General features: G+C 40.2%; 1 protein-coding gene across 1 annotated transcript in view; it reads right to left on the minus strand.

Annotated features, from left to right (window-relative positions):
- Window positions 1–828: 828 nt before the first annotated feature.
- Window positions 829–24,076, minus strand: part of Atp6v0d2 (ATPase H+ transporting V0 subunit d2) — a 46,636-nt gene continuing 23,388 nt past the window's right edge. The window contains exons 3-8 of the mRNA XM_021222277.1: window positions 15,049–15,227; window positions 12,825–12,904; window positions 11,384–11,461; window positions 5,288–5,464; window positions 3,967–4,041; window positions 829–2,398 (exon numbers count right to left, since the gene is read on the minus strand). Of these exons, the coding sequence (XP_021077936.1) occupies window positions 2,237–2,398; window positions 3,967–4,041; window positions 5,288–5,464; window positions 11,384–11,461; window positions 12,825–12,904; window positions 15,049–15,227 (751 nt within the window). The 3' untranslated portion in view covers window positions 829–2,236. The remainder of the gene's footprint in view (window positions 2,399–3,966; window positions 4,042–5,287; window positions 5,465–11,383; window positions 11,462–12,824; window positions 12,905–15,048; window positions 15,228–24,076) is intronic.

Genomic DNA, 24,076 nt, shown 5'->3' on the forward strand with positions numbered 1-24,076 from the left:
AACTGCTTAGCCTCAGTAGGTGTCTAGATTCTTGCAGCAAGACTCCCTGTCTCCATCACTCTTACATCTTTCATGCACACAAACTAATTTCTACCGGCTTAAGAGGTATCCTGCCTCCCTGCAGCAGTCTCTTGGTAACTTTGAGACTGAACATACATGTAGCCGTTTCTCTGGGAGTTGGTTTTCAGCCTAAAGTTCTTTCAGTTCTCCTGACATTCTCAGCTCAAGCATGCTCTTTAAATTAACTTTTGTTTGCATAGATTTGAACGGTTGGGTCTTGCCCTTGGAGCACCTTTCTGATTGTCCCAGTGCTGAGTAATTGGGTTCTCCCTAATGGTGCTAATCTTTTTAGCAACTATAGCTGCTGTGTCCACACCTACCTTGTCTGAAATTTCAAACTTGTTTATACTCCTTTTTACCCTAAATGCACATTTACATGTTGTTATGCACTTGTTGCACTCTCTCATTGTAGACCTTGATAAAAAGCAGTGAGTCGTAACCATGGCGTGGCCTGAACTGCTATCCTGCCCGGAAATTTCTTCTATCAAGCAAGCAGTCAATTTCCTTTGAACTTATCTTCTGTCAAGTTTTTATGTCATAGGCAGAACACAGCCAGATTCTTTGTCAGACTATCATATGAATGGCTTCTAGCTGAGTACTTACTACTAGAGTGCTTCAGAAACCTCAGGAGATTGACTTCCTCAGTCTGGATTTCTCTGATCTGTCTGCTTTTCCAAACTCATATCAGGATGGCCTATTAATCACTGATTTTTAAAACCCATACCTCCAAATCTTCCATATTTCTCACAGAAACTAACTCTAAAGACCATCACAAAAATCAAGTTTATTGTAGCAACAGCAGTATCAGTTTTTTTTTTTTTTTTTGTATTAGTGAATTTGGTGTGTTACTGCCACAAAATGCCTGATGCAACAGTTTAGAAAGGGAAAGGTTTCTTTTGGGTCAGGGTGTGAGAGGACAGCCCACAGTGGCTAAGAAGGTGTCTTGGTCTGGGCAGGAAGCAGCTGGGTAGATTGCATCTGCAGTCAGGGAACAGGCACTTGGCTTTCTTCTTAGTTCAACAAATCATTATGTTTCTTTATACTTATAAATGATTGTTCTACATAAAAATGTTGTGCTCCTTAGTTTATGCGTACTATCCTAGAAAACATCTTTATATAGAGAGCTTATAGTAAAAATAGTTCAAATTATTTCTGTGCCCTTCTTTAAAATTCTTTTGTAAGTGTGTGTAAGTGGTGGGGGGACATGAGTAAAGGTTAAAGGGTTAAAGGCAATCTTGTAGTTCCCTGTAGTTCCCTCCTTCTACACGGGAGATCCCCGGAATCGAACTCATGGATTTAGATTTGACATCAAGCTCTCTTACCTGCTGAGTCACCATGTTGACTGCACATACTTAATCACTGAAGCATAGCAAATATAGACTATATTTAAGAATGGTTTTTCTATTTAAAGAGAAGATTGGAGACACATTTTGCTAATTTCTTTTTCTGAGCAGCCTCTGCTTTGGTTTCAACTTTATGTAGCAACCATACAACATCTACATCTTCTGAAGGAGTAAAGTACAATTAGTGGGATTTTCTTGAATAAAGAGTGTCAGAACCACTGGTATGGATATCTATATAATTTGTTCATCTTTCCGTGTTTCTCTCTCTCTCATGTGTGTGTGTGTGACAATCTAATTTAGTAATAAATTTAACAATGCTTGCATTTGGGGAATCTATCTTTCTCAGGATTACTTATCCAAAAGTCTTGGGGGAAAGGAAGACAACATGCTTTCACCATGCGTGGTGTATGTTAGCTACCCACAGCCTGGCATTTTTGTGTGAATGCATGGAAGGACCAAACACGAAAAAGGCAAAGCAGACACCCAGTGTTTGAGCTTGGGGAGAAGAATGGAAAAGAAGAAGTGAAGAACCTGATTACGTAATGATCTTAATCTGACCAAGTGAGAATACAAAAAAAGTGCCCCAGGGTCAATTAAAATGAATGTATGAAGCCAGTGAGCAGTAAACCATAAGTGTGAAAAGATGATTGGGGCTTGTTGAAAACAAGAAAGGAATATTTTGTTTCAAGTTCTGCTTACTGGGCTTCCAGTGGACATGTTGTTTATGGAGAGGTGGTATGAGTTATTTTTATAGAATCTAGATAATGTGACACAACCCCTCTTCCTTTCCTCAATAACTTCATGGCAATATGTATGATCTTCTGTACACTGGCTTATAAAATTGGAATGTAGCTGTTGATTTTAGTACGATGTCTCTGTGAGATGCATTCTGCTATCCACACGATATTTCTCATCTCTTGCTCCTTCAACTTCACATACGCATAAAACACACCATAATGGAATTGCCTGTTGAATGCCAGCACATTCATCTGTACCTAAGGAAGGAAAAAAGATGACAAGGACCATTAGTGTGTTTAAAACTTACTACATTTATGAAGCAATAGATAAGCTAGAAATGGCTTCTGCTCTAGAAGTGCTTATTGTTCTTGTTGGACCAATAGTGGGATCAGAGGCAACTTAGCACATCTTAAGTAAGTGTCACATGGACAAATGTAGAAAGTACCAGTGTTCAAAGTAAGCTTATGGGCTCACACAGTAGGCTTCACATCCTAATGCTGCTAGAAGAAGGGTGTGTTTGAGGAATATATGTTTAAATTTCCACGATTATTTCAGTTGGTGACCTACCCTCATTGGCCACCTTCTTGGCTACAACTTCCAACACATTTGAGGAGGTATTTAAGGCTGTCTACTTCTCAGAGATATGCAACAGTGCACTGGAATCCAGACTAACATGTGAGCCTTTTACAGTGCTCCATAGCTACAAGCCACACAGTTATATTGTTTTGTTCTTCAAAATTAAGTAAGCAAAAGAAAATGAAATTCCTTGTTTAACAGGTCTTGCACTTTGTTCCACATTGACTTTAGGGTGGAAAAGAAGCACAGAGGGCAGGCAGTCCACCATGGTTCGAAGAAGAGGTGTGCAGCCCACCCACTTATGCTAGGCAGGAGAGGCGCACAGTCCCCCAGGCTGCGCAGAAGGAGGTGTGCAGCCCCTCATGCTCCTCTGCACACCTTATGCGACACAGTCAGGAGTGCAAGCGGACTCTGTAGACACTCATTTTTTTCTTGCAAAGAGCAGCTTTATTGACTGTCCCTTTGTTGTGTTGCTACAGCCTGTGTAGTTTGTAAAGATCCCTAATACGTTGGATTCTTTGCCTTGTTTCCACTCCCTTCTATGGAAGCAGGCTGCTGAAAAATACCTAATGTCTAGGAACAAAGTTCCCAGGCTGCAAGTGACGATATCCCAAAACTGATCTCTGGTTCTTTATTAACTTCAACCAGATAGTCACAGGTGGGCCAATGGCATCAGTCAAGTGAATATACTAGAAAATTTATCTAGAATTGTAGAAACAAACTTGATTAGGAAGAATAATTTTTTTCTTCATTGAACAGAACAGTAGTCAAGGACCTGATAATGATTGATTAGGTAATCTGCACAGGTTTTTTTTTTTTTTTCGGGGGGGGGGGAAGAGAATAATCTAGGCTCTGGGTCTCCATATGAATAATTCTTATGGACACTGTTATACCTGCATTTTAACTATGAAAAAAAAAGTTCTTGCAGATTATGTGAATTAGGGAGTGAGAGTTTCTGTGAGGATGCCCTGGTTTTCCTTTTCTACCTCACTAACTATGCAAAAGCCATTTCTACAGCTCCCACTAAACACACACTCTTCACAGGACAACTTCTGTGAAACTATATACAGCCACAGGGCTCTGGCACTGTAAGGAAGTGAAAATATCCAATGTTTACGGAAAAGCATGAACTGTCCGGATGAAATATAAGAAGAAATTTCAAGTGAGGAAGTATTTAAAGTCCATGATAACAAGAACAATAACAACGGCAAGAGCACATAAATGCTAACAGTTTCTGATTCCGCCGTACCTCTCTCTCATAGAAAACGTCTTCCAGTGTCTTTCCCCCACTGCCACCGACGGCGTCAAACAAAGGCTTGTAAACCTTAAAAACAAAGACAAGAGTTTAAATGTAAGGGATTTTTCAGTTTTTACAAATGCATATAAATATATCTTCTTAGCAATAGAGTTATTGCTAGTGTGTGTGTGTGTGTGTGTGTGTGTGTGNGAGAGAGAGAGAGAGAGAGAGAGAGAGAGAGAGAGAGAGAGAGAGAGGAGAGTTAAAGAACATTTGTAACTGATGGGCTGAGAGCTTTTGATAAGGCCTTTGACTTCCTGACATGCCCTCATCCTGTAAAATATCCAAACAACTAAAGAGATGGTAGAAATGCTCCCTTTCTCTCTGTCTCCCTTATTCAAGGCTACAAGTGTACGGCAAAAGCTGTGTTTTGTTTTGTTTTGTTTTTTTCTCATTGTACATTGACATTTCTATACATAAATGCATCAGACTCAGTGAACTCTTACAGTTCGACCAGTATAGGTTTGCAAGCTCCTTGAGACGACAGCTGATACTCCTCAAGGAAATGCCAAGCGCAGAAGGTGCAGGAATCGGCAGGAAGCCTAAATTTTAACATTATAGTAAAGAGTTGTTCTCCATTACATTAGGAAGGTTTATGCATGCTATTTGCTGGATTTCTCCTGGGAGGACTCAGAAACTTACAAGGAAACACCAGTGTCATTCTTAAGCCGAGGATGTGAACAGCAGGTTATATGTGTGACTACCCACAAGGCTGAGGAGGTGGGGCCTGGGTGAGCCGCATAACCATCTGTGGAGAGCCCCCACGATGTCTGAGAGCCCTGAATGCAGAAGGGAGAGCAAGCGAATGGTTCTGTTCATCTGCCAGTTTCTGCCATTAAGCAAAGGAGTTGGAAAAAGCCACACGCATCCCATATTCTCTTTTAGTTCCTGTAGTTATTCTGTCCCGACTCTTGTTTCCCCAGAGGGTACTTGAAAGGGGTCAGGCTCTTTTATATCGTTTTGACATGAACTCCCACTTCCAGAAGCTTGCCTGGGCCTCTTGGGAAACTTGCTTTAAAAGGTACTTCAAGAAGTGCTCAGATAACCACTCCTGGGAGATTTAAACAAGGGCTTTCTTGGCAGGATTCTTAAAAGACACCAGCTTGGACTGGAAATTTGAAGTGTTTCTCTGGGAGGCATAATTACTGCAAGAGGCTCTGCTTGCTGCCATCTGGGTATAACTTTGGATGATGTGTCTAAATGGATGTGTGAGCTTCTAAAGGGCCTGTGCTGAAGGAATGCAAGGCACTGGGGTGCTGGTGAAGTCACTTACTCCATAATTATCTGCCACTCTCTTCATCTGCTCAAAGTCTTCAGCTTGGGCTAACAACCGCAGCCCCTCCGGATGGAGCCTGCCGCAGGTGGGGAAGAGGGTCTCCCTGTCTTCTTTGCTTAGTTCAGTGCCAAATGAGTTCAGAGTGATGATTAAAGCGCGTCTGTCGGCCTCAAACTGCATGCAAAAGACGTAAGGCAGCAAATATAATCATCATTTACACCACAAGCTACATGCAGGATTGCATTTCTGAAGTGAAGTCCGTGTCTAATTACAAAGTAGGCATGAGTTACTAGGGTTTCTTTAGCCTCCTCTTTCTCCTCTTTTTTTTGTTAGATATTTTCTTTATTTACTTTTCAAATGTTATCCCCTTTCCTGGTTTCCCCTCAGAAAATCCCCCATCTCCTTCCCACTCCCCTTGCTCAACAGCCCACTCACTCCTGCTTCCTGGCCCTGGCATTCCCCTACACCAGGGGGGCATAAGACCTTCACAGGACCAAGGTCCTCTCCTCCCATTGATGACCAACTAGGCCATCCTCTGCTACATATGCAGCTGGAGCCATGAGTCCCACCATGTGTTTTCTTTGATTGGTGGTTTAGTCCCAGGGAGCTCTGGGGGTACTGGTTAGTTCATACTGTTGTTCCTCCTATGGGGCTGCAAACCCCTTCAGCTCCTTGGGTACTTTCTCTAGTCCCCTTTAGACTCCCCTTCAAAGGGAGAATTTGTTTCCTGGAGGAGACTGTGCAGCCCTGAGACCACTTTTGAAACCCTACCAAGAGCTTTCTTTCCCAGGTTCTTTGCAATGAATCACTCACATGTTATTTTCATGTATGTTACCAGAGTCATCAATGCGTTTTCCATAAATGTGAGAATAGTGCCAGGATGGTGCAGCCATGGAGGGGGTAAGGCTATGTGAGCGAATGTGTGTGCTGGGGTGTGTGAACAGCAAAAGCATGCCATCTCTCCATGTTACTGACCCCTTCTCAATGTCCCTGACACTGTGGCTGGTATTATTGTTACTGTTGTCGATGCTGAGGGTGTCTGATCTAGGGCCTTATGCATGTCACACTGGCTCTGCCATCGAGCCACATCCCTAGCCCTATTTATTTATTTTATGTAATTAAACTTTATATTTTATGCCACCTGTATTTTCATGATTTGGATTTTTTTAATGACCTGCCAACTCTGATTCTGTAGCTAAGAATCATGTGTCTTGGGGTGATTTGTCTTCGTTGCAAGGCAGGATTCCTTAGGATCCTTAAGTAGGTTAATGGGTACTCATTGAGTTGTGCCCAACACTGTGAAGTCACTGAGCTCCTATCCCAACAATTCAGTTTCCTGTAATCATGCTGTCTTCCTTAAGATTTCATTCCTATTCTTTTGTTCCTCATGTTTCTGATTTCTCTCAGTTTTCCTCATATCTACATAAATGATTCCATCTCCCTCTTTTTTATCATGAAAAAAATTATGATATATATATGATGTATAGTATATATATTATATATGTATATATGTGGTGTATGTAGTACATATACTAAATATACCATATATTTACATAAATATATACATATGTTTATAACCCACTGAGTCCAATTTGAAGTCCTATATACATATAGGTATGGGGGAATCCACTAAGACATGGGGAACCTACCAATGACCATATTACACTTTCCTCCAGCAACCACATTAACTGCCAATAGTTCCTCAGCTATTGGCCTCAATTGGGCCTCAGGTCCTCTTCTTTACTCCATCCTGGCATTTAAAGCTGAGATGATCTTATGCAGGTCTGTCCAGGTAACCACAACTGCCATAAGTTCATATGTGTCCAGACGAAAGCATTTCACAGGTTCCTCCCCACCCTCTGGCTCTTATAACTTTCTTCCCAGGCCCCTTCCTACTCCCTCAAGGGCCCCACCTTTTATGCTGGGCATTGACCTTTGGACTCAGGAATTCTTTTTGCCCTCGTTGAAATATTTTGTACTTGCTATGTCATTTTGAAGTCTGTTTCTGTATTTTTCCACTTCCCACTCTTACCTCTTGGAAGGACTGTGTCTTTTTCTATTCGTCGCTCACTTCTGGACTCAGTGCCTGTCGCAGGGGAGTATTCTAACTATCTACTGAATCTAACAGAACAGCCTTCTTGATTTCATCACTTGAATTGTATACAACATTTACTACAGTGATGGTACTTGAAGTCATAGCTCAGTAGCTTTGAGATCAATGGGAAAAAAAAATGCAGAATCTCAAGCCATAGTTTAGGGTTAAACCAATAGAACTACACTCAGCCCTTTAACAAGAACCCATGGCTGTTCACCAGTACAAGAAAGCTGAAAAGACTGGCTCTGTGCTGTCTTTCATTACTTTCCACACTTACTAGCTAGTGACAAAGCCAGGCTTGCAACAGCTCTAATGGGACGCTTCTGTTAGAACAGGTGTTTCTTATCGTCAGGGAAGTGAGTGTTCCCACTGGCGCTTTTGATTAGCCTCATGGAACTTATGGGTGGGTCAGAAGCAGGGTAGCCTTATTTGGAAGCCAACGTAGTTACAATCTGGCTCTTGCCTATATCCAGTCTTGTAAATCATTTTAGACCTTCCAGGGATAAAAGAAGAAACGAAAGAGGGATTATTCATGACAATAAGAATCCTTGAAATAAACATGTAGGTAGCCATCCCAGATAATCTTTCTAGTTGTAAAGATGCTAGAATTTTAAGGAGGGAAATCTGACAGACTAGGCAGTGTTGCTGGCATCAAGACAGCAGAGGTCCCACCAGAGGAGACTAGCATGGGGCATGTGGAGGCTATTCACAACTTAAACTTAAGGATAAGTAAGCCACTGGAAAACTAAATAAACAGGTAGATGGGGAAGAATCAGTTTAAGAAAAGACTTTGAATATATTATCTAAATGGTCCGTCCATTTCCTTTACTTTGCCTTTGTTATTAGTTTATTTCTTAGCTTGTAAGCACATGTTCCATTCCATAGCCCTGCATGCTGAAATACTGCCTGCATGGAGAAGGAAGGGCTGTTCCCATAAAGAGCCTTTTTTTTTTTCTTTTTCATAACTCGTGCTTCTATTTCCTGCCTATTTGGATGTTTTCTTTTGAATTCTTTTTATACTCTAATGTTCTTTTTTCCTTGAGTTTAAAAGCTCTTGGCATGAATGTGGAGACTCATAGGGAAAATGACTATAATTTAAAAAGTTTAAAAACATGTTCTTTGATCATCCCTTAGCACGGTCTGACACAGCTTCAGATTATAGGACACCCTCCTCTTTCTCCTCTCTCATTCTTTCTCCTCTCTTTTTATATTCTCTTCTCTCCCTCACTTTCTCCCCCTCCTCCGCAGGGCTGGGTTTTAAACCTGGAGAATTGTTCCTTCTAGATAAGCACTCGCCATTTGAACTACATCCCCAGCTCCTTAATGCTTTTGAGTTATCCCATCAACTGGCATTCAGACCATACACATGGAATATTATCAATTGTCGTGTCTTCTGCTCCAGAAGAAATACAAAGAGGCCAGCTATGTGATCTTCAGCACATGTAAAACTGACTACTCTCATCTTTTTAGCATATTTTTAGAAAAGTTGTAGTTGTTGGCCATGTGGAGTTGTTATTTCTATGTAAATGTATAAAGATAGTTCTATGCAATTTGTATTCTTGGAGTAGGAAAAAAGAACACTAGGTATCTAGTAGTTCAAATTACTGGATAACCATTTTGTTCCAAAACACTATTGAGAATTGCAAAGGCATACTTCTTACATAATCTTGTTGTTATAGGTTATACAATGGAATATTGATCATGTATTAGTACATTCTTACACACAAAAGAAGTATGGGTGCTGAAGCAATATGCCACCTTAGATAAGTATATAAAAACTGAATTCAAGTGATTCAGGCTCAAATCCTGACATTGACTTTTACTAATAGTATGCCACTAGGGAAGTGCATAGCCATCTGTGTGCCTCAGGCATCCCATTTGAAAGATAGGCTCTAAAATGTCAGTCTTGAAGTCCAAGGGAATTCATTTATACAAAGCACTGGCACATAGTGATCTAGCATATAGTAGTGTTAAGTTTTGGATTTTCATTCTTTTCTTTTAAGTACTCATGGTGGTTTAAATAAGAATGGCCCCTATAGGCTCATATATTTGAGTGCTTAGTCACCAGGGAGTAGCACTATTTGAAAAGAATTAGGAGGTGTGCCCTTGTTGAAGGAAGTATGTCACTGGGACTGGACTTTGAGGTTTCAAAAGCCTGTGTCGAGCCAAGACTCCTCTCTGTCTCTCTGTCTCTCTGTCTCTCTGTCTCTCTGTCTCTCTGTCTCTCTGTCTCTCTGTCTCTCTGTCTCTCTCTCTCTCTCTCTCTCTCTCTGCCTGTGAATCAGGACTTAGTTCTCAGCTATTGCTCTAGCATCTGTCTGCATGCCCCCTTGATTCATGCCATGATGACAATGGGTTAAACCTTGGAGACTGTAAACAGACCCCACCCCCAACTTAAATCTTTCTCTTATAGTTGCCTTGGTCATGGTGTTTCTGCACAGGAGTAGAACACTGACCAAGACAGTGCTGAAGATTGAACTCAGGAACTCATGGGTTTTTGGTAAGGGTGCTACAATTGAGTCATACCATCAGGAAAATGTTGTCTGGCAGGAGTGATTACACATTTTTAATAAGGTAACTGGTTTATGAAAACCTTTATGCTACATATATCTGGGCATAGATTGACACATCATCACTAAACCGACAAAATTATACAAATTGGAAAGTGTAGTTAGGAACTATGGATGAAATGGTGGGCAGTTAATCTATATGAAGAAAGACAACCACTGCCTAAGATGACTAGATTCTTCATTATGTAACCAGCATGTCCAAGAGTGACTAGCTCACTTGCAACACTGTGTCATGAAAAGGTGTTTTTATTTGTTAAATTCCCACTTCATAATATATAATAGAAAAACATATTTTTATGCTTTTTCAGACACTGGTAAGATTTTTCTTTCAAGAACTGCTTGGCTTTGTTTTAAGTATTTCAACAAGGAATAACAAAGTAATTTTAACTATAAAATTGCAATTAGTACATATTTTGAGGACTAATTATATGAAAAGCAGTTTCAGAATTGTATTAAAAATATATGCAAATGCCACCTGGAAGTTTTTTTTCTTTTTGCCTAAAGGATAGTGCTTAGTAGATCTTTCTTGAAACCAGAAGTCCTTTTTTTTTCTTTTTTCTTTTTCTTTTTTAAAGAGAATACAAACATTTCTTAGATAAAACTTAGTCTCAAAGGGCAAAATAAGGATTTAGAAAACATCAAAGTGGTATTCCTTTCATTTGTTAAGGGGATTAGAAAGCCATGGAGAGATGTCTGTTAGAATCTGGGATGAACACCAGCCTTATTTGATGTCCACCCCAAGCTCCCACGAATTTAGATGTCAATGTTCTGTCAAGTGAACCTCTGAGCATGGTTGGGACCTTTGGTGATACAATGAAAATTTGAAAGGATGTGACATCAACTCCAGGGAAGGCACTGATGTGGAGTAACACACATACAATCAAATTCCTGCTGATTGTGCATTTTAACTACTTCTTTCCCACTGAAAGCTGCAATGGTGGAGGACTGCTAAGCTAGCCTTTGTTTAAGACTGAGCTAGCCTTTGTCTAAGGTCTGTATAAGGATTATGCCTCTGTGAGAGGCATGATGGACTGCAGTGCCAACCTGTAGGGTTTCCTGTTACTCAGTGGTCCATCTTTGGAGTGAATTTGATTGGGTATTAAAAGAATATTTATAATCTACCAATTGTTAGTAGCATACAAAATGTTTACTGAATTGTAATCGACTTTCTACCTATCCATCAACATAAATCATAACCAGGCATTTGGTTTGGTTGATTTGTGCATTGCTAGAAATAGAATCCAAGGCCCCATATGTGTTACTAAGTGTTCAACCACCAAGCTACAATGTTGGCTTCTAAGAAAGCAGTACTCTTAAGACATTGCTTATTGAATTTTTGTAATAAAAAAACAATACATCCTGGTCAAAGCAAGGACAAGTATGTAAACTCATTATTTGGCAAAGACAGAGCCAAAGTCTCCTTCTTACCTCAAGAATAGGACACATAACGTCTGCTGTGACATCACCGTGGTCCTTGCAGAACTTGTAGAATGCCTCAAGGTAAGACTTGAAAGAAGGAAGATTTTTTTTTAACAATGAAATGAGTAAGTTTCCTTCTGGAAACTTCTAGGTTATCTTTTCATAGCTTATAAAATGCTTTACTGGAAACTGAATTGTTTCTACCATAGGATATTCTGTAGTGAATTTAATAGCTATTTAATATACCCATGGCCAGACTGAAAAAAAATACCATAAAAGAACAAAATTGCACTTATTACAATGTCTAATTACTTAGCAATCATTTTTTGGTACTATTCTTGGATTATTTTATGTAGTTGATTCCAACTATTCTAACAAGACTGCCAAGTCCTTCCCTGAGCTCTGTAAATGATTTAGTAACTCTGATATTAAATCTCATAAGACACGTTGGCTTTGACTGTGGGAATACACTGGAAAAGCAGAATCTAGGTTGTAAGGGTAGACTACTTGTGTTTGCATTCCAGCTCCAATACTTAATTAACTCAGTACTAAGTTAACTGTTTCTGCAAAAGAAAGCCTCATCTCTCCGTATCCCTCAGGTTGATACAAGGAACAAGAATTATACAAATCTTACAGCTTTGCTATTAGATTAGGTGAATTAAGGCGCACGAACTGCTTAGAACATTATGATCTGTTGGTTATGTCTCACAAATGCCTACTTACAGTTCAAGCGTCTCTTTATAAAACAAAAGGGCTGCATATAAGAAAATACTATTGAGAGGGCCATGTATTTGAGCTTAATACACTATTTTCATACCATAGTAGTGCATGCTAATTTATGACAGTGTACACTAGCAGATTTTGCTCAGCTTATAGTACACAGTCTTCTCTAATGGTGGCAACACAATTCAGACAATCAGATCATGCAATGATACATATGATATAGAATCTACCAGTTGATAATACTGACATGGGTTTAATTATCTGTACATTTGCATATATACAGATAATTATAAGATTCAGAGTTCTGAAACAAGATCTACAGCAGATACAGACACTATAAACAGAATGCCTACTGTGTATGCCAGTTGCCTTTGATATAGGTTTTCTCACATATTTATCTACCTATTTACCATCATCTAATCCACACATTTTGCATTCAAGGCACTGGACACAGAACAAAGGATACAGAAAAATAAGATACACTACTTATTCTTAAAAATCTTGCTGGATAGGAGAAACTGATGTACATGCATATAGCTAAAAAGAAGAAGAAGAAGAAGAAGAAGAAGAAGAAGAAGAAGAAGAAGAAGAAGAAGAAGAAATAGGCACTATTCCAAATAGACATCCTTTAATAATTGCAAGTTGGCCAATGGGTAAAGTAACTTTGTTAATAGTGAACTCTCTATTATACTATGCAATAAAAAAAATCATTTGGGAAAACCGTTACCTTGTATAGTTTATTGCGCAGTAATTCAACATTCAGTTCATCAAGAGTATTTTCAGACATACAATCTTGAAAGAATGGAGCTAAAAGAAAAAGGATATAAATCACAAGCCAGAGTACAAACCTGTTATTCATCAAGCATTTATTGTGTGTTAACCCTAGACACTCTTTGCTGTACCAAAGAGTAGATACAAATTACCTTATTCAATCTTCATAGAACCTTGGAAATAGTCACTGAAGGCTAACTTTTTGAAATTCCCTATATCCTGTCATAACCTTATAGCAACATTTATCATCTGCACCCTACCAGGCTCATTGTTTTACTAAAACTATGTTTAAACTAAATTTCAAAACTGTTATACTACAATATAAAGTGAGGATATTGGGGTAAACTAAATTACCCAAGTCATTACGGGGACCCAGCAGAGTTTTGTTTCATATTCTCAGATCATTCATTCCAGACTCACCTTGTTTCCACCAGGTTGTACTATCTGAGCCTAAGATACATAAAGGTGACCCAGATACCAGAAGGCCCTTTACTTTTTAACGTATCTCTTTGAAGGGTAACCATTTTTACTCAGAGCATGTGTTCATGTGTAGGGCATGTTCTTAGTATGAAAAATACCCTATGTTTATTCCTGCCCTCCAAATTAATTATTTTATTTTGGTTTTTATATTTTTTATATGAACAAGTATTTTGTCTGTAAAATACACATGCATTTGTGTATGCCCAGTGCCTGCAGAGACTAGAAGAGGTTGCTGGTTGCTGGCTCCCCTGTAACTGCAGTTACAGAGAGTTTGAGCCACTGTGTACGTGCTAGGCATTGAACCCAGGTCTTCCAGAATAGCTGCCAGTGCTGACTAATGATACATTTCTTTAGCCCTTGCTCCCCAAATTAAAGTAAAAGCTACTTTGCTTATGATCAACAATGAATGACTACTATTCTAGATTTCCTGACAGTAATACTTGATGCATGAAAACTTCCCCTTTAACATTTTGAACAATGACATTATTATCAGCACCAAATTATAATGAAATTAAGTCATCTCATAGCTGATCTAGATAATTTCATAGAAAGTCCCAAGTGGCTCATAACAACGACATTTCTTGTTTTAAAATTATTTTATTAGATATTTTCTTCGTTTACATTTCAAATGCTATCCTGAATGTCCCATATACCCCCCATGCCCTGCTCCCCTGCCCACTCACTCCCACTTCTTGGCCCTGGCGTTCCCCTGTGCTGGGTCATATAAAGTTTGCAAGACCAAGGGGCCTCTCTTCCCAATGATGGCTGATTAGACCATCTTCTGCTACATATGCAGCTAGAGACACAAGCTCTGGGGGTACTGGTTAGTTCATATTGTTGTTCCACCTACAGGGTTGCAGCCCCCTTCAGCTCCTTGGGTACTTTCTCTAGCTCCTCCAACAGTGACATCTCTATACTTAAAACAAAATGCTCCCTAGACATGACCCAAATTAAATAAGAGTTTAATATGAAAAGATAAAGAACTAATTGTATAAAACACAGAAGAGAAACCAATAGTTTGAGAACTCACAAGTTCATTAATTTCTATGACCTGGTACAAAACATAAGGGTTATCAATAACAAAGATCAGATCGCCTCATTCAACCTTCACCTGAGAAACGAGAATTCAAGGTTACCTAACCTTATCTATTTTTCTGCTTGTGTGTTTTTGTATTTTTGTGTACATATCGCCATATGCATGGGTGCCCATACTTGTGTGAAAGCCAGAGGACACTTTAGGTGTCATTCCTTAAGAGACACCCACCTTGTTTTTGAGATAGAGTCTCTCACCGAAGCTTGCCAAGTGACCCAGCAAGTTCTATGGCTCTCTGCCTCCCCTGTGCTGGAATTAGAGGAATGTGCCTCAACACTTGTATTTTTTGCAAGGGTTCTGAGGCTCAAATGCAAGTCCTTATGCTTGCAGGACAAGTGCTTTACCAACTGAGCAATCTTCCTAGGCCTAGATGCTTCTTTTGGCTGTGTTGTGCTCTTTGTTTTCATGAAGCAAGGTCTTTGTGTAACCACACAGATCTCAGACATCCCACCTTCCTGCCTTAGCCTTCCACATATATATGTATGTGTCACCATGTGCAGTTCAGATATCCTGTTTTATACTATGAATCTGTATAGCATAAAACTGCATTCATAAACATGTGCATTTTCTAACATGCACAGGCCATTTCACAAATAAGTTTTCATACCTAATGGTGTTTCAACCAGCACAGCCTTGAAGAGATCTGAGGGGGTCTCTGCAATGTTGACAGCTTCCATCTCTGTGAAACGGCCCAGGGGGTGACACTTGGCTAGAACTTCTTTCACAGATTTCTTTTGCAAGGCCCCGTTCATCAGTAGAATTATGTTGTCTATCATATAGCTGCATCTGGAATTGTACTCAAATGTTAGAAAAAAAAATAACACACACACACACACACACACACACAATATTGGTCTGGACCACTAGCTCATGATGGATAAGGGGAGGGGCTTCCATGTTAAGACCAATGGTGGATGCTGAATGCTTCTCAGCTATAGGGAGTGTTAGTGTTATGATCTGTGTGTTTAATAATAAAATGATAGAAGAGGTAAATACTTACCTGAAGAATGCGGTACTTTTCAAAATTTTTTAATTGATCTAGGTAAGATCACTGTGATGTTGTTACTGTTATTATCTCCATTTTACAGTCGAGGAACCAGAGGCCCAGATAGATGCAAATATAGCCCATGATAGCAGCTATAGCTAACAATAGGAAAGCTGAGGTTCACACTCGGGTAGTCTGCTTGTAAGACACTATTTGTCAGTCTTTGTATTATGCTGCCTTGAGTGTTTAGGACCACAAGTTGATTGGGGACATCTTGGATGAGAAGAGGTGGGAAGAAGAGAGTTTCCGTGTGTGCAGATATTTTGGACAGAATGAGTTACATCCAAGAAGATGCTAGGAGGCTTCAGAAGTGTAACCTAAAGATGGCTAGAGGCAGGAAGAGGGCAGGTTAAAGCTAGAAAGCAGAGTGCTGACGGAGCTTAAGCTCAGAGAGTACATATGCTGGCTCATTTTGTGTCCGCTTGACACAATCTGGAGTCATCTGAGAGGAAGGGACCTCAACTGGGAAAAATGCTTCCGTAAGACTGGGCTGTAGGCAAACCTGTAGGACATCTTGTTAATTACTGATTGACGTGGGAGAGCTGTCTTGGGGCTGGAGGTCTTGAGTTCTGTAAGATAATAGGCTAAGCAAGCCAGTAAGCAGCATCCCTCCATGGCCTCTGCATCAGCTCCTGCCTCCAGGTTCCTGCTCAGTTTGAGTTCCTGCCTTAGCTTCCCTCATGGACTGATATTCAGGTTATGTTAACCAAATAACCCCTTGCCTATCTTCGTTACTTTTGATCATGGTGTTTTGTCAGATCAATAGAAACTCTAACTAAGACAGTACGTAAAATATTCACTCTGTAAAACTATAGGAGGAACCTCGCAATTTAAGGGCTGGAGGATATGGAATAGAATGGTCAGATGGGAAGAGAGCCAGGGCAGTGAACTCCAAAAAGCTCTAGAAAGTTACAAGGAAATGTTATAGAGTATCATTGAACACAGGCACATTAAGGAGGACACTGACAGAAGCATCCATAGGCTATAGCAACTAAGATCCCATCTGAGATAGTAAAAGCACTCAGGGAAGTATGCTTGTGGGAGAAGAAGAAAGACAGGCAGAGCCTGATCCATGTATGATTAAAGAGATGGGAAAAGAGAAAGTGGGAGAGAGAGAGAGAGAGAGAGAGAGAGAGAGAGAGAGAGAGAGAGAGAGAGAGAGAGTTCATACCACAAGCTGACCTTAATGTAAGGGGAAGTAGCCTTGTAGTGACTGGAGCCTTATGATTTAGGTTAGTATTTGTTTCAGCTGAGAGAAGAGAGGGTGTGTGGTCAAGGGGGGGGGAGCAGCAGAGAGAGTGAGGTGGCAGATTGGAGGAGGGAAGGAACAGTCCACTGCTGAGTGGACAGAGGACCTCTAGTTTAACTGGTAGAAGACTGCATCATTGCTACAATATAGATTTGAAAAGTGATAAGTTGCTATGGATTGCAGTGAACCTGGGCACTTGGAAATGCTATTGCTGGAGCCCCATGCATGGGTTACAGGCTTACTGAGCACCAATTCATTTCAAGCTGGAAAAGCAAGTCTTCTTTGCTCTGGAAGGTCTACAGTCTACCCCACTGAGAATTCTAGCTAGCGTTCTTGAAGGAGACAATTATCCCTTCATAAAACGCATTTGACTATAAAGTTTCAGTACTTCCCAAATAGCAGTACCAAATTTAGACTTTGTGAAATTTTAGAATCCACTTTATCTGTTGAAAATGATTTTAGTGTGGCATCGTTTATTTAACTGTCCCTCTAGGCTTGGAAGAAATTACCTGGTAAAGGATTTGCTACCTCTTAATAGTTGGTAAGCTTTGGGCACTTGGTGTTCCTCGCAGCACCTCTGAAATATAACAGCATATGCCCAGCTGACTTTCTGCAGCTTAAGTCAATGATATAAAGAGGATTTGCCCCATGTAATGTCCTGCAGAGGGTGCAGACACGTGTGTATTACATGTGCATGTTTCTGTTACTATAGAAGTTGGCTTCCTATCAAAAAGAAAAAGGGTATTACTGATTGGATTGAATTTTATTTTGACTTTTGAGTGGAGTTGTTTCTCAGATGGAACAACTACACCAATTCTCTTAGCATCCTTTAGGAAATGAATGATTGGGAGATATAGGTGCATATACTACACATATATACCAGGTTCATCAACACCATCAATAGCTGAACATTGCAAATGATCAAAAGATAGACTACTTTCTCCAGCCATAATATCTGCAAAGCTCCCGGGTCATGAATATGGTGGCTAGCTTCTAGACGACTGATGTTCTATCTAGTTCCAACTCCTGCTTTAGATAATTGTACTCATAGGTACTGTTATAGCCAGGATCAGTACTTACTTACTCAGGTGAAGTAATTTTCACTGTTACTCATGGTCTACACCAATATCCCCATTTTTAGCCTCTTTCTAAATCTATACCTTGGGAAAATCATGAAGGCACCTAAAATCATGCTATAGTCATTCAATTTCAAAACTACTTTAAGTCGTTGAAAGTAGGTTATAGGTTGAGCATGGTGGAACACACCACTGATGCTAGCACACCGGGTCAGGCAGCAAAAGGACCACAGGTTCGAGACCAAGTTGAGCCATATAGTGAGACCGTACTTCAGTGTTAGTTTGTAGAGTTTGTAGTACATGCAAGTATTTTTGCATGTTCTCCCTCAGGCCTCCTAACTGTCTACTGCAGACTTCACAGCTCAGGGCACTGAGGCTAGGGCTGTGGAATATGGGGTTTCAGGTCAGCCTGCTGGAATCTGGCAGCACCTCGTTAGCGGTAATGCCAACTTGCCTCTCTGTGAAACCTCTTTTCCATTCCAAATATCCCCCACTTCCTCGGGTTGTGTAAAATGCCTACACAGTGCTGCCTTGGGTAAACAAACAACCCCGTTCAAAGCCAGGGCTTCAGTTCCTTTATCCGGTTCAGATAAAACCACCAGCTCAAGCCAGACAGCCGTTCCAGCATTTATTTCCCTTGGGTTTCAGATCTCTTCTCTCTTCTTGGACCTTAACTTGTTCTTTAACTTGTTTAAGAGTCTCGGAAACATATTTTTTGTACATTAAGGACCAGATTCTGAGCTCATAGGACAGTGGCAGATCAGAGGGATTTGTGGAGTACTGATCAGGTGTGGTATAGGATGCCTAACTGTTAGAATCTGTCTTATAAGGAGGAGTGGATTATTGGCGATCAGGAGGAAGATCCACTGCATCCTAGCCAGGGTAGATGCTGACATAATTTTGCATCTTTGATGCTGACTTGATGCCTGGGCTGAGGTAGCGTTTGCCAGGTTTCTCCAAAGTAAAAGTGTGCCATCCATTCTCGGCATGTTGTATCTTCTCAGTGTCTCTACATGCAGAACCCCTGAGAAGTGGTGACGACAGTTTTCCCCCTTATTACAGAGCACTTGCAATAGTTCCAGAATGTTTTCAACAAGGAAGATTAATTGTTTCTCTTTCACTTATTAATTAATTTAATCATTTGTTTGCACTGATATTAACCCATGATGTTGATTTTTCTACCTGGGATGATAGCCCAATGCTACTTCCTTTATTTTATGGACAGATTGTTGCAATTTTGGCTACTCTGAGCTCTTTCACTTGACCTGACATGGTGGTTCGGTTCTTAGCACTTCCTCCATTTCTGGCACTAGAAAGTGGTCCAGGGTAATTCTGCACATTTCCTGTCCCGGACCTAGAATCAGCTATTTCTCTGAGGAAGCATTTTGGTCCTATTTTTGAGCAAATACTGCTAGAGCCAACATCTGGGTACTCGTTGGGTTTGCTAAGAGGACACTATTTCTGTTAGACCTTCTCAGTTGAGAGAATGAAGTACCTGTGTGTTTTCTAACCAAAAGATCCACTGTAATTTCAATTCAGTACCCACTACTCAATATCAGCCACATTTTTTTTTTCCTTCTGTTGTAGAAGCAGAATATTCACAAATTTTCAGTTCTAAAGAAATGTGTTTCACGAGTTTCAAATCTATGGTTCTGAGAATATGGTCTTTGCTTTTTATAAATACGCATAGTTTTATTAATATAATAGACTCGTGTTTTTAATTTATACATTGTTGTTCTGAAGATTGGAGGCTTCTGAAATGCCGTAACAGTCTCATGTCGCTGAGCTATGCCCCCAGCTGTGATCTGAACTCTGATACTTCTTTTTGTGCATATGACTGCTCCTTTCCCCACAGGCATCAAAGTCACATGACCCAGAGCGGCATCCAACCCAAATGCTTCTGGTATATTCCTCTTCTCTTTGCAATCTCTATTCTTTATCAGCAGCACCACTGCTTTCATTCTTAAAGTGACAGAGACCTCCTTTTTGCCCTCAAGGTCAAACATACATTTCCACTCCTTGTGTACAGGCACTTGTGAAATTGGTCTATGATTACCTCTTCAGCAAGAGATAACTTAAAAGAAAGTATATATTTTGTATTTTAACGCATGGGGGTATAGCCCTGTGCTGGAATGCTTGCCTAGCACGTACCAAAGACCGGCATGTGACCCACAGCACTGAAGCGGGACAAAGGTGCATGCTTTACAAGAGAGAATAGGTCAGACATCTGAAGAATGTTCTTGGGGCAGAAGTGAGACTTAGTGAGATATACGGAGAAAGGTAGGAGTGCTAAAGGAAGACACATCAGATTGAGTGGGGTGAGGATGGCGACAGGAAGTGCCTGGGTATGGTGGGAGGAGCCATGGTGGGAGGGGCTATGATGGGAAGGGCTCATCAACTCACCCGGTTTTGAAGGCACAGTGGAGTAGGGTACAAGACTGAGGGTGTGTGTAAACAAGTGTCAAACAGAGGGAAATAGAGCATTCTTTTAAACAAAGTTGGCATTACAAGACAAGAACGGGAAGGCTTGGTAGGGCCGCTGGGCAAATTAAAGTAAACCATGCATATCAAAGCGGTTTGTAAATCATAACAAGGTTGTCACATTAGAAGGAACCGAGGCTTGGGAATTGATAAACTTGATTTTCAGGCCAGTTCTGCCACTTAAAAGCCGGTTCACAAGTACTCCATTTCCTCAGCTTAAGAACAGAAATATTTATTCAATTTTCAATGGTTAGCCTCAGGATTAGTAATAATAAGAAAACACAGGAGAGTGCCTTCCATAAAATAAGGCCATGTACTCTGTAAATTGGTCTCTGCAGGCATAGAAGTAGAAACTCAAAAATCATATCTTTAATATGAAAGAGTTTACAATGTTTATGCACTTTTATTAAGCTTGAGGTTTTCTCATATGTGGTTTTACATTTACTTCTAACTAAAAGAACACTTTCAAAATTCCCCCTTTCTTTTGATAGATGGAAAGTGGGGATTAGAAGCTGAGCAGTCATGTAGAAGGATAAGACATCCAAAAGACCATGAGTAATGGGTGGGGAGATAGTTCAGGGGCTTTTAATTCAGTTTAATCCACCCTTAGCACCCACAGTGGAAGGAGGATGCCAACTTCCCAAAGTTATCCTTTGACATCTACATGAATATGCCTGTATACATACATACACATGCTAACAATAGAAAAAATAAAAATTTGAAAGGAACATGAGACAGTTATGTTTAGGGGAGATTAGCTTCAAGTGCTTGATTTATAAATATTTTGAAAAGCCAGCTAACTCTCTCTGTCTCTTTCTCGGTCTCTCTGTCTCTGTCTCTGTCTCTGTCTGTCTGTCTGTCTGTCTGTCTGTCTGTCTGTCTCTCTCTCTCTCTCTCTCTCTCTCTCTGTGTGTGTGTGTGTGTATGTGCGTGTGTGTGTGTGTGTGTGTGTGTGTGTGCGCACACGTGCGTACGCGGCCAGTTCTACACCTTTGAATCCTGCATGTCTTTAGGTGGTCATCATTCTAGCCAACATTTTTAAAGTAAAAAGTTCAACATTATCTATGTCTTTGGCAATAAAATTGTTAACTTTGAAAAATATTATTAAAGGACATTATACGCATATGTGAAAAAAATGTTATAATGACCTCATTATTTTGTGTAATTAAAATGTGCTAATGTAAAACCCCCAAACCAAAAATGACAACAGTGCTGGCTAGTGGCTGCCTTCAATCGTAGTCACTTTGGTACATAAACAGACTTGGACTTAAACTTGTTTAAATAAGCACTTCAAGACTCAGTCTGAACTCCTTGCTTTCATCTCAAGTGAACAGTGTATACTTTGGTGACGATACTACAGCGTATACTTTGGTGACGATACTACAGCGTATACTTTGGTGACGATACAAGGTGAAGGTCTAAAGGCACGGTGTGCTTTGATCCTGGAAGTCACATCTTTATGACACACATTTATTCTGTGGTTAGGGGTGTGCATGCTATGGTGTGTGGAGTCAGAGGACACCACGAGGGAGTCAGTTCTCTACTTCCACTGTGTGGATACTCGGATGGAACTCCAGTTATCTGGCCTGATAGACAAGTAGCTTTGCCCACTCAGATCTTGCCAACTTCAGAGTCACGTCTTTACATTTGATAGCTACAGTTCCTTTCTACCTAACAGGCCACATCAGGATCCTTCTATCTGGAAAGTATAATGTACTGTTACACTCAGTGATAATAATTGTCTTAGGTGGCCAGGGTTCAAAGATGTGTTGGCTAGATCATGTTTGCACCCATGGAGAATAGAGAAAGAAACAACATCTATTTTCAGATGTAACTGTTTACTAACAGAGGTATGCTGTGTGTGCTATATTTCATACCTTTTAAAATGTATTTCATCCCCCCAGTGCAACTCCTCAGTGAAAAGTACCAGTTCATACATAACAGGCTGTCCTATCTTCAGGAAGGACCATTGACACAGACAGTAAAGACCATGATGTATTTTCCCAACTTAATACTTTTCAAGTGAAGATTTTACTTGACAAATGTTTAATCAAGTCATGGAATTGCTCAATCCAGAGCGAACCAAATGTGCTCCATGAGGAAGCCCTGAGATTTCGCATGACTTGCAAATGTGCCGCTGAGATGCGGCACACACACACACACACACAAACATTCTGCTCTCTCTGCGTTTTTTGGTACATTTTCTTGTTTCTCTGAAGCTTCTCATTTTTAAATTGGAGGAAGTGAAAATTAATTTTCCAGTACTATTTGTTGTCCCATTCTTTTTTTTTCCCTTCTAGCCAAATAAAATACTGAAAAATTACTCTGCATTTAGCATTGATTGTAACTGTAAACATCAAAACAAGAAGGTTGCTAACTGTATATTGCCCCATCTTTAGAACTGTTAAACTCTTTAGTATTTAAGAAAGTACCCAGGCTTGCTGAAAATTCCTCAAACTTATTTGTATTTTTCTACACTGATGTTGTTTTCTTCTGCCTTTTCTAGAAGCATAAAGATGCTAAAATTTCCAACACCTCTAATCCTTCTAGGCCACAGTCAGAGACATTCTCATTTTATCTTTTTAAATGTTTCCAACTCAGGGCTGGAGAGATGTTCCAATGGTTAAGAGCAGTTGCTGCTCTTGAAAAGAACTGGGTGGGATTCAGTTCCCAGCACCCACGTTAGGTGGCTCACAACTGTCTGCTAGTCCTATTCCAGGGAGACCTGACATCCTCTTTTGGCATCTTCTGTGACGGGGCATGCACTATGTGCACATACATCCATGCAGGTGCTCACACATCCACAAACGATAAAAATAAATCTTTAAATGTCTTCACCTAGAAGGGAGTCTGCATCTGTCTGTCTGTTGGTTTCTATGCACGTACACTGGAAGAACCAGGGATGACTGTAAAGAATATTTACTCAGCACATCATTCTCAAATCTTCATGAAACGTTTAATGAAACATACGATCTGGCACGCAGTACTAATTCTGTTACTTCTAACTGTGTGCTTTTAAGTTATTTCATATGTTCATTTGTTAGATAGTGAGCCACAGTTCTGAGTGAGCCACAGTTCTGAGTGAGCCACGGTTCTTAGTGAGCCACGGTTCTTAGTGAGCCACGGTTCTTAGTGAGCCACGATTCTTAGTGAGCCACGGTTCTTAGTGAGCCACGGTTCTTAGTGAGCCACGGTTCTTAGTGAGCCACGGTTCTTAGTGAGCCACGGTTCTTAGTGAGCCATGGTTCTTAGTGAGCCACGGTTCTTAGTGAGCCACGGTTCTTAGTGAGCCACAGTTCTTAGTGAGCCACAGTTCTTAGTGAGCCATGGTTCTTACCCACCTGTGAAGACAAGGACTTTACCAAGTATTTTTCTCTTTCTTTCTTTCTTTCTTTCTTTCTTTCTTTCTTTCTTTCTTTCTTTCTTTCCTGGTCTTAGAGCAGAACAGGGATACAATGAATTTTTCCTTCTCTATGTTCACACAACTATGTGCACTGATAGTGTTAACAAAAGTAAAGGAAATTAACTGATTGCCTGGGGTTCCTTCTCTACGAGTGGTAATTGCCCATTTCCTGCATTTTCTGTAACTTTTCTATTTACAGAATAATCATAATATTAAAGAGATGACTCCAATGTTTCCTATCATTTAGCCTATACAAAACAGTCCAAGAACTCAAAACTACCCATAGTCAGCAGATAGAAGTGGCTTTTCTCTTTCTTCCTTTCTTCCTTTCTTTCTTTCTTTCTTTCTTCCTTCCTTCCTTCCTCCCTCCCTCCCTCCCTC

The sequence above is a fragment of the Mus pahari genome, chromosome 22 (assembly GCF_900095145.1).
Source record: "Mus pahari chromosome 22, PAHARI_EIJ_v1.1, whole genome shotgun sequence".
In the NCBI taxonomy this organism is placed as follows: Eukaryota; Metazoa; Chordata; class Mammalia; order Rodentia; family Muridae; genus Mus; species Mus pahari.